Genomic DNA, 11,248 nt, shown 5'->3' with positions numbered 1-11,248 from the left:
ATAACAACAATGACAAGACAAAAACCTAGAAGACATGTCCACGGCCTTATGGCTTTTTGTACCAGGCTTCAGTTCACCAGCTGACTGTCTGGGTGAGGGGGGGGGGGGGGGGGGGCACCTCAGTACCTCGAATACATCTGTTATGAGGGGGGACAGAGGGAGGGATGGAGGGAGGGAAGGAGGGATGGAGGGAGGAGTATTCAGACGAGGACTTTGCATTTTTCACGACATGACATGACACCTCCCTCCCGAGTCACGACCAAACTCGACACGTGTCACTCATAAATACTGACACGGATACGCAGATAGATACGCGCGTTCGGAATGAGGGACAAAAAACACAGGGTGTCGGGTTCTCCAAGACGGACCGGATCGGGCTGGGCCAGCTCTGCCGCCAGCGCTGCCAAGGTGTCCCATTTCTCCCCCCTCGCCTCTGGGTACAACCCTCCCCCCTCGCCTCTGGGTACAACCCACCCCCCCCCACCCCCCTCTCTCCACAACATCTGAAAGCCTGAGTTGATGAGAGCAAGATCTTGGGCTGAATTGGGGCTTTCCAATTCACGGGGAAAGTAGGGTATGGGGCAAATCCAAACCGTAGGAGCCGGGGGTGGAGAACTGGGACGCCGTCTCACCTGCAGGTCTATGATGTCACTGTTGCCGTCACTTCCTGCCGGTATCGCTCACATCCCTTGGAATGAGGTGGCTATTTTTACGCCCCTGTCCTATATAACACCATCCTGTACTTTGAAGTCAAGACACCCGTGAAATCAGCCGCCTGCCGAATGTTTGAGAGTGGGATGAAAGGGTGGGGGGGGGGGGGGGGGGGCAACATTCAAAAATGTAATCGAAAAGAAATAAAGGCAATACACGACCACAAAAAAATGGTTGCAGTGGGTGATTGTCCAGAAGGTGAACATAGCACGCTCCTCTATACAAAGTCCCACCTCCCAGAAAGAACTTTCACAACAGTCATAGCTAATGCTACATGTGAAACATGGTTGACAACCAACAAGTATGAGGTCGGTTTTGGTATTGCACATACATAGCAGTTGAGAAATACTTATTCAAGTTTGCGTTTAAACGTTAACAAATATTCCCAGTACAATCATACATGAGATATAGCTGAATGATAACTGTTCTAGACACCTATACAGACACAGACCGAACATGGATTACTTAAAGGGGTCTGAAATCAAAGTGATATAAAGACGACGTCTTCTCGACAGCGTGACGCATCCGTTTTGACGTGATTCTGTGTCGCTTAGTTAGAACGTGGCTCTCGCTTACAGCACGCAGGTTGTGGGTTCAGGTCGAGCCGAATAGCATTAAGACAAGAGGGGAACTCTAATATAACCATCCTGGGTGTGTGTTTGTGTGTAAGAGAGGTGTGTGAGTGAATGAATGAAAGAGACAGAGGTGTGTGTGTGTGTGTGTGTACGGGGGGACTCCTTAAAAAAAAGTGACAAACATTTTGATTGCACTTGCAACTGCAGTTTGCCTTCATTGGTGCCTGCTTGAGTAGTGGGGAGCGTTCTAGTGTTCGTCAGCGTCACCGTCTCCTGCTAACTGTTAGCTTCACTGTTAGCGTCACCTCAGGATTGTAATGTGGCAACAGCGTACGCTATGGGGAGGCTGGGCACATCAAAAACAGCACAGTACATGAAACACGTGCGTGTGTGTGTGTGTGTGTGTGTGGCTATTTTTTTGGGAACAGCTCATTGGTTCCACCAGACAAGAACAATCAGGCCCAGATAGGTAATTGACATGATTCCATAGTATTGTGTCAGGTTTACGTACGACCACAGGAAACACAGCAGGATGCAGCTCACATCAACGACAACACCGACAGGAGAACGTCTTAATTGGACAAACCGAGAGACCGAGGCAGATCATTAGAAAGGCAGCAGTATAGTTTGGACTCGTCTGTTATTAGAGGTGGATTCCTGAATCTAGAGGGAGCAGGCTGAGCAGTCAAACCAGCGTTCCCAGGATCTCCGCGCTCTTTTTTTCTCTTTTCTCACTTTTCTTCCCCCCCCCCCCCCTCTTTGAAAGGCACACAAACTACCACACAAGTATAATAATCGAGTGTGCAAAAAAGCTTGGTTGAGATTATCTCCTTAAACAAAAACAAAAACGAAAGAAAGAAAACAGAAGGGAAAAACAAGAACCAGAGAAAAATAGTTTTTTTTTGTAATCATTCGCCTCGAGGGAGGGAGGTTCTTGTAGGAGCTCCAGGTGATAGCCAGACCCCTCTCCCCTCTCGTATAGGGAGGGAGGTTCTTGTAGGAGCTCCAGGAGATAGCCAGACCCCTCTCCCCTCTCGTATAGGGAGGGAGGTTCTTGTAGGAGCTCTAGGAACGAGCCAGATCCCTCTCCCCTCTCGTATAGGGAGGGAGGTTCTTGTAGGAGCTCTAGGAGGAGCCAGACCCCTCTCCCCTCTCGTATAGGGAGGGAGGTTCTTGTAGGAGCTCTAGGAACGAGCCAGACCCCTCTCCCCTCTCGTAGAGGGAGGGAGGTTCTTGTAGGAGCTCTAGGAACGAGCCAGACCCCCTCTCCCCTCTCGTATAGGGAGGGAGGTTCTTGTAGGAGCTCTAGAACCGAGCCAGACCCCTCTCCCCTCTCGTAGAGGGAGGGAGGTTCTTGTAGGAGCTCTAGGAACGAGCCAGACCCCTCTCCCCTCTCGTAGAGGGAGGGAGGTTCTTGTAGGAGCTCTAGGAACGAGCCAGACCCCTCTCCCAGGGAGTCCGGGGGGGCATGGAGCTGTGCTTGACAACCGACACAAACGCCTCTTGCTGGGGGGGACAGTTCTATTGGCACTTAGTTAGTGAGTTAACATCCGTGCAGAAAGCAGAGCGGGGGGGAGGGGGGGGCACGCACACCTGCCGGCTCCGGTCCAAACCGAGAACGGATCTGCTGTTATCTGGGTTGGTTTGTTTAGGAGCGAGGGGGGGCGGGGGGGGGGGGGCTCCAGCGTGAACACACACAGAACACCCCCCTCTCTAAACACGCCCGGCCGTCAGGTCCGCCGGCCCGACGATCGACCAGTCATAAGCTACAACTGAAATATATGGACTCTCTTTAATGTTCTGACCGTTAGACGCTTGGGGGGGGGGGGGGGAGGAAGCAGCACTTCGGAGTCTCTCCCTTATAGGTGTTGTTCATTTCTTTATAGATTTACAAAAAAAAGGTCTCTTCTTTAAGGACAGCATAAATAAAAAAAAGCATTATCCATGGTCCGGTCTCCAGTGAGACCTCTCTCTCTCTCGCTGTCTCTCTCGCTCTCTCTCTCTCCATCTCTCCCGTCCTCGGGGACTCAGTTGGTGGTAGCGCTGGGGGAGGGGGTGGGGGTGGGGGTGGTGGCGGGGGACGGGGCGGGGTGGGTGATGGGGGCCTGCGGATTGACGATGACCTGGATGACAAAGTCCTTCTGGATCTTGGTGTCCTGGAGGCGGGTCTTGTCCGTGAGGAGCTTCCCGGAGAAGAACCAGCGCTGGTGGGCGGAGTCGATGTCCTCCTGGGCCTGCAGCTGCTTCTTCAGCTGGCCGATGGGGTCCGCCATGCTGGCGCTCAGACGCAGGTCCTTCCCCGTGGACAGACGCACCTGCGAACGGCACCAGAATCAGAACCCGCAGAACCCACGGGTCATGTGCTTCAGCGTAGCAGCACACAGTAGACACACTTTGGGGGGGGTAAAATCACACCCAGGTGGTGAGGTAAGCGGTTGGTTTATGAGCAATCTCCATTTCCCTCTGTTGGCTACGCCTGATTGGTCTAGATCTCATGTTATGAAAGGACACACACGCACGCACGCACGCATCCGAAAATAAATGTTATATGATCAAATAAAAAGTGACACTGTACAATAGACGTAACAAAACCAAAAGAGGTCGTAGTTCACCAGGACAGACGCAACACAGAGCACACAACAGCCCCGGGGGGGTCCAGCCCACCTTGAGCTGGAACTCCTTCTTGGGGGCGGAGGGGGGCTCGGGGCTGTCGCTGGGGTCGTCGTCGCTGCGCTCCGAGATCAGGTTGACGGGCGGGGCCAGGCAGTAGACGGGGAGCTGGTAGCGGTTCCCCAGCTCGTCGTAGCACTCCGTCAGCGTGCCTGGGGACCAAGGTTATTATAGTTAACGAAAACTAACTAAAAAACGAAAACTAGGTGTGAAAAAACATTTTAGTTAACTGAAATAAAAATAAAAACTAGACTTTACAGAAAAACGATAACTAACTAAAACTGTATTGTGTGTTTACAAAACTAACTAAAATAAACTAAAATTGTTCTTAGTTTTAGTCTTTTTCATTTCATACACAAGCCTAGTATTTTGGGTGGATATGAAATCTATCCTCCATGTTCTTTAGCTGTGTCCTGCGCAGAGGTAATCTGACGTGCGCCAGATGGTTTGTTTCACACGGAGTGAAACATGAGCTCACGAGATCAGGATGGTCTCACCAGGCTAGCGCAGAAGAAAAAACTAAAACTAATACTGAAACTAATAAAAACGAAACTAAAACTAAGCATTTTCAAAAAATAAAAACGAAACGAAACTAACAAACCTACTTTAAAACTAATCAAAACTAAACTGAAATTGAAAACAAAAAGTTAAAACGATATAAAAATAAAAAAAGCAAAACTATTATAACCTTGCTGGGGACACGGGACAGACATGACACACGGGGGGGGGCGAGGGGGGATGAGGGGGGGTGGAGAGATAAGGACAGGAAGCAAACAAGCTGTCGGCGGCGGTCTGGTGTGTCCGAGCGGTCGCAGATTATTAAATCAAATTTAATCAAAGCTTTATTTGTATAGCGCATTTTATACACAGAGGCAACACAATGCGCTTTACAGAGATCAATGGAGGGGGGGCATATTATCCATGTGTGTGTTGATCGTCACCATATGCCGTTGTTGCTGTAGCTCCATCTGTGTGTGTGTAGCTTGATCCATCTGTGTGTGTGTGTGTGTGTGTGCGTGCGCGCTGCTCACCGTGCGGCAGCGTTATGCTAGCTCCGTCCACTATGGCCTGCGCCAGCTCGTGGTCGCTGCACTCCAAGGCGACGGCGGCGGCCTTCAGGGCGTCCCAGATCTCCTTGCGGCCCTCGAAGGCCGGCGCCGTGTCCCAGAACTCGTCCCTCTTGCTCCTCAGCTGCCCCTCCGTCATCGGGTAGTCGCTCTTCCATTTGGGACGGTCCTTCCGCAGGGGCTCGTTGCGACCTGGCCGACACAAACGAGAGAGAAAACAGGGTCGTCTGGCCGTCTCGACTTTGCGCTGACTCTTTGTCGTCCAATTGCACTACTACTTTTTGCACTGCATCCATCCTGCCCTGCCCTGCCCTGCCCTGCCCTGCCCTGTCCTGTCCTGCCCCGTCCCGTCGTTACCCATGCCCCATTACCCCTGACCCCTAGTCTGTTGTCAGGGTGGGGCCACAGCGCTGGCTAGTCTTGATAATAGACATGGCGTGCTGTGCACACGCGGCTATCTGTATCCATCGCCCCATAGGAAAGGAGAGTCTGGGCATATGTCTGCCCTGTCAACTGTCTGCTTGTCTGTTAACGGTCAGTTTGTCCGTCTCCGTCTAGTGTAAACTGTCAGTTTGTCTGTCTGTAAACGGTCAGTCTGTCTGTCTGTCTGTAAACGGTCTGTCTGTCTGTCTGTGTCTGTAAACTGTTTGCTAAATGCATGACTGTAAACAGTCAGTCAGTCAGTCAGTCAGTCAGTCAGTCAGTCAGTCAGTCAGTCTGTCTGTCTGTCTGTCTGTCTGTCTGTCTGTCTGTCAACGGTCAGTCTGTCTGTAAAGTGTCTGCTAAATGCATGACTGTAAACGGTCAGTCTGTCTGTCTGTAAACTATCTGCTAAATGACTGCTGACGGTCTGTCAACTGACTGACAGAAAAGGTCCTTCTCATCATCGGGCTACAGATAAAACTAAGCCTAGACGTTCAGGCTGCCGTCTGGAAACTATATCGTCAGGCAGCGTTGCTATCCAGCTCAACGCCAAGTCTACATCCTGTACCCTACATATCAGTACAACAGCCCCATACCGACCACGTGAGAAAAACAGAGTCAGGACTGAGCACCTGACACACACACACAACACAACACAACACAACACACACACACACACACACACACACACACGTCTGACAATGTGTGAAAACTCCCTCTTTAAATCCTCCAGCGCCTTTCAGGAACAGACAAGTCTGTGGTGTTTGTGTGGTAATCGTTTCTGCGATGCTGACACACGACTTCCCGTTCTGCTGACCTCGCACTGCGCCGAGGCGGCGGCCGTTAAGCCGTTTATAGAGAGGCTCAACGCCCGTTAACCAGACAGCGAGGCTCAACGCCCATTAACCAGACAACGAGGCTCGGGCCCCCAAGATCCGTCTGTGGATTTCTGTTGGCTTGTCTGCTTGTCAGGATGCTGCTTGAGGATGTACTTAAGAACACGCGCATGCACACACGCACGCACACGCGCGCGCACACACACACACAGTAAGTGAAGCTGTATCAGCAATCCTATGAGAGGAGTGGTTTGAGGCGGCCAGGTGTTAGAAACGAGGCAGTCGAGTTTTACAGTCGTCACCGGGGTGAGACTTTGGCCCCGACCGTCTCTCGCACTGAACAACAGGCCTGGAGCAGCACCGGTCCCTACAGCGTTTAAAACAGGCCTGGAGCAGCACCGGTCCCTACAGCGTTTAAAACAGGCCTGGAGCAGCTCTGGTCCCTACAGCGTTTAAAACAGGCCTGCGCCGTCTCTTAGAACCCAAGACCAGAACCGCAGCAGAACCAGAGACGCCTTCCTTCCTTCCTTCCTTCCCAACTCCTTGAGGTCATCCCCGATCATCCGATATGACTGGATGAGGTCATTTCTGTTGTGACGTGGTTTGATGAGCGGTCATGGTCCCTTCCCTGCACAGCGACCTCGGGTCAAGCTCGGTCATGATTTCACCCAGGAAGGATGGGGTGGGAGTATCGAAGCAGGACCCTGCAGAGCCAGAACATCCAAGAGGGGGGGGGGGGGGTCAGTGAGGTCAGCCTCTAACGGCCCTCTGTAACGCGCTCTGCCGTAGGTCTCTAGTCTAGTACACTCGACCAGGCCTAACCAGTGGAGCAGGGAAAAGGCACCGAAGACACAGTTGCCAAGTATCTGAAAGGTCACCTTTCCTCCCGACAAATTATTTATAGTGCAGGCAGCTCACCAGGAGTAACCTGGAGGCCGGGCGGGCGCTGGGGGTAGGACCTGCGGGGAGCCTGGAGGGGTGGGGCTGCGAGGCGTGTTTACCAAACCCCAATTTGAACGGAGGGATGGTTTTAGATTAAGATGATGTTAATGTTCCAATGCCCGCCCGCCTGCTCAGCGCGGCGCCATTTGCATTAAGGCCCGGAGCTCCTATTAGACATGCACGTGCAAAAAGAGACGACCACACAGATCCCACCAGCAGATCTGGGTCGATGTCGCGTTTTGTCAACACGAGGTAGCGGGTCATATGGAAAAGTGCGCGCTTGCAGTCTGAGACGAGGCCAGGCGCTGCTGAGAGACTGAAACATCTCTGTCCTCCTCTCCTCCTCCTCCGCTCCTCCTCCTCTCATCCTCTCCTCCTCCGTCCTCCTCTCCTCCGTCCTCCTCTCCCCCTGCTCCTCTCCTCCTCCTCTCCTCTCTCCTCTCCTCCCCCTGCTCCTCTCCTCCTCCTCTCCTCCTCTCCCCCTGCTCCTCTCCTCTCTCCTCTCCTCCTCTCCCCCTGCTCCTCTCCTCTCTCCTCTCTCCTCTCCTCCTCTCCCCCTGCTCCTCTCCTCTCTCCTCTCCTCCTCTCCCCCTGCTCCTCTCCTCCTCTCCTCTCTCCTCCTCCGCTGTGATGAATCAACACCGGCCCCGTAGAAGGAGGACGACCAGACAGACGTGTTGCGACAGCCAGGCAGAGTGTGGTTCGTTTCAGATTCCTGGGCAGCACACACGCTTCCATCGCGCCCCGTGAAAATGACAATCTTATCACCGCTCCCAACGCCGAGGCCCTTAACGTTCTGGCGCCGAAGATAAAGACTGGATGCACTCTTGGCTCCGTCTGTCCCGTGCCAAACAACCCACGTAACACCCACAGACCTCGACCCTGGCCTGAGCCCATATCAACCAGCCTCTCCTCACAGAGACGAAAAAAGCAAAACCTCTAACCTCGATCTCTAGCGAAATTTGATGTACCGTTTCATTTGACTCAGGCCATATCAACCGAGGGAGGCCAGCTACACTGACAGTTCTCCAAACAACTCAGTCAGCCGATGAGATAATCGCAATGCTGTAGTATCTTATTAACTGACTGATCAAAACCAAACATCCAAGAGCTTTGGGGATCATGCAGGCTAAAACATGCCCCTCCGCCCAGAGAGTAGCTGGCATTACAGCAACACTACCTCGCTGTCTGATAACAGTGGATGTTGCAAACAAGCCAGGGAGGGATTTTAGTTTCCGAACACAAACCCTGCTAGGGAGGAACACGGAGGAACATGGGACTTCTCGCTGATTTTCAAATGACATGCACGGGTCTGTGTTCCTATGGCGAGTCCCTGAGGAGCAGTCTGTAGAGGACGTGATGTGACTTGCTCCCATATTATAATTGACCTGGGGGTGTCTCTAGTCTGCCTGTACCAGACTCTCTTCCAACTCTGCTCCGGAGGTCTGGTCTACTCCAAAGGATATATTAGGGTTAAGTTTAGGGATGGCACAATCGGAATCCGACAATATTCTGTATAAAACATGAGATCGCGGAGCCCTGATAATGCTTCCTATTGGCTGATTGTGAAAAACTCATTGTCGCACGCCAACTAGCCTAGAACATGTCAGCGGTGTGGAACTATGAAGTGTCTGGGACAGACGTCTCATTCTGCGACTCAATTTGATGAATGAGATGTATGTCAATGGAACCGTTAGATCTATAATACTGCTATACCAGCTGCTAACAACAGCAAAAGCACCGGCAGTGTATCGGGCGATCGGTATTGGCAGGGGAAAAAACTTTATCGGGGTATCCCTGAGGTCTGCATCACACTTCTATACCATGTAGTCTGGGGCGTCTCGTTTGCAGTTGTTTCGCCGGTCTAGAGCAGAAGTGCGATGACGCATCTCATAATCATCCGGTCTAGACAGGAAGAACAGTTTGTTTTTGTTTGTTTTTTTTGGAAGAAGAACAGTTTTTGTAATGTTTTTACTATAGGCTCCGCATGGTGAAGTTTCGAGTAGATAACATCCGCGATGGCATCACCAGGCGTAACGCCGACGAAAATTGTAAAAGAAGATGCGAGGAGAACTACCGGTTAAGGAAAAGTAAAGCGAGCGGAAGTAGGAGGCGGGCTCTACAGGCTCGAGCCGGAAGAAGGAGCAGTTAAGTAAAGAGACACCAGGCTCTCCTCCCCAAGGAGACTGGTGACGCGAGGCTATGCACTATGAAAGGATGGGGTCATACAAACATCAATACATTCTGAAAGTGCAGAGCTTGGCGATGGGCCATGGCGAAGAGTAGTTCAGACCTTTGAGTCAGGTCCTCTGAATGCTAATTGTAATAGATTAAGACCAGGCATGTAAAATATTAATCCTCGACAAGTCCCAACTTTGTGGCGCCTGAATGGCCAGCCACCTTGTACATTTACATTTTACAGTACAGTATTTTAGCAGCAATTCAAATTCCATCAGCCATGACCTTAAAGCCTGTAGTTATAAAAGAGCAAAACATGGCCATCTGCCAATAGTTATCTGCTACAGAAAGATATCTCTAAGCTCAGCCATGAGGGTAAGGACTTGCACTGGATAATGGACTTCAACTGACTAAACACACACACACACACACACACACACACACACACACTAGAACAGGAGACACTGCATTTGAAAGAAAACAAACAAAACCAACTTAAGTGACACTAAATAGCAGTTTGTCAATACCCAAACCCTAGCCTGTGTGTCTGCATGTGAGTATATTCTCTGTCCTTTCTCTGTAGTTGGCATCAAATAGGGAGGTAGGCCAACAGGAAGCAAGCCACTGATGTTTGGTTGGTGTCCTGCGAGGTGGGGGAAGGGGGATTAACCCTTTCGTGGCCACAGACCAAACAAACTTCAGCTTGAGGAACTCGAAGACAAGGGCCTGTGGCCTGGGGGACTGATCATCATGCCTTTCCCGTGCATGGCGATCTGGCCAGCAATGACTTGACTGCTATGCAAACCATCTCACCGTCCCTCCTCTGAAACAAAGCACCCCTGAGCTCTCTGGTGAAAAGACTGGAATGAAGGAGCAGCACAAAGTCTTACCTCCACGTTTCCGATGTCCCCTTCCCCCGTTCCTGGATGATCCATGGCCCTGTGTGTCCTCCCGTTCTCTCCCAACACATCCTCCCATGATTAACCTGTAATTATCACTTGGCTAACTATACAGGGGCCCCATCACATGCCAACCACGGGCTGGATCCAAAATAAGAGTCTGAACCTAGCAATCTGAACTAGACCCACTGTGTCAATAGAACCAAGTCAAGATGCTCTTCTAGGCAGTAGAAAACAGCAAAAATGGGGTTGTTAGTGATCTCTCCCCCGGACCAGGAACATGGGCTAGCGAGCCAGATGCGCACTAGCAGGCTTCCGTCGTTTTATTATTGTTTATCGCGTTACAGCATTATAACCATCCACAGAGACGAGCTTCACGTCTAGAAGTATAATCCGTTGAATGTCAAGCTGCAAGTTCAAATACAATCAATCCGACGTTATCAAAAAGTCACATTGATTTCGCAAGACAGCTGTTTCTAATCGTGCTAGCTCACTAGTTAGCCCGTTAGCATGATGCTAGCTAGCTAGCTAAACACACTTCCTCCACCTCGAAAACTACTCACTCGGTGAAAAACGAGGTGAACATAATCACTGTTTTGCTAATTGTCCATGAGACTAGGTAGCTGGGTCATTTTAAACCTGTCTGGTTTCCACCTGGTTGTTAAATGCCCCCTCTCTTCCTGGTAGGGGTAACTTCTCACGCGTGCGCGTGCGCGTGCCCGAGGCTGAGAAAGAAGTGTCAAGTTCGGTGACGTCACGGTTTACTTTTAAAGCATCCTGCTGGTCGGAAAACACGAATGATATCAAGTGAAATACACAATCCAGACTGAGTCGTTTAATCATTTAATCTATCTGTCTATCTCGAATATATCTATCTATCTATCTGTCTGTCTGTCTGTCTGTCTGTCTATCTGTCTGTCTGTCTGTCTGTCTATCTATCTATCTAT

At 51.0% G+C, this 11,248-nt stretch overlaps 1 protein-coding gene across 1 annotated transcript; it reads right to left on the bottom strand.

Moving 5' to 3' along the window:
- Positions 1 to 526: 526 nt before the first annotated feature.
- On the bottom strand, positions 527 to 10,960 carry ubtd1b (ubiquitin domain containing 1b). The gene is made up of 4 exons (XM_084459944.1): positions 10,293 to 10,960; positions 4,988 to 5,215; positions 3,951 to 4,108; positions 527 to 3,601 (listed from the first exon to the last, which is right to left on the bottom strand). The coding sequence occupies exons 1-4, from the start codon at positions 10,378 to 10,380 to the stop codon at positions 3,314 to 3,316; spliced, it is 762 nt and encodes a 253-aa protein (XP_084316070.1). The 5' UTR covers positions 10,381 to 10,960; the 3' UTR covers positions 527 to 3,313.
- Positions 10,961 to 11,248: the final 288 nt, after the last annotated feature.

Source organism: Borostomias antarcticus, assembly GCF_949987555.1.
Source record: "Borostomias antarcticus genome assembly, chromosome: 29".
NCBI lineage: Eukaryota > Metazoa > Chordata > Actinopteri > Stomiiformes > Stomiidae > Borostomias > Borostomias antarcticus.
This window is presented reverse-complemented; position numbering and strand designations above follow the sequence as displayed.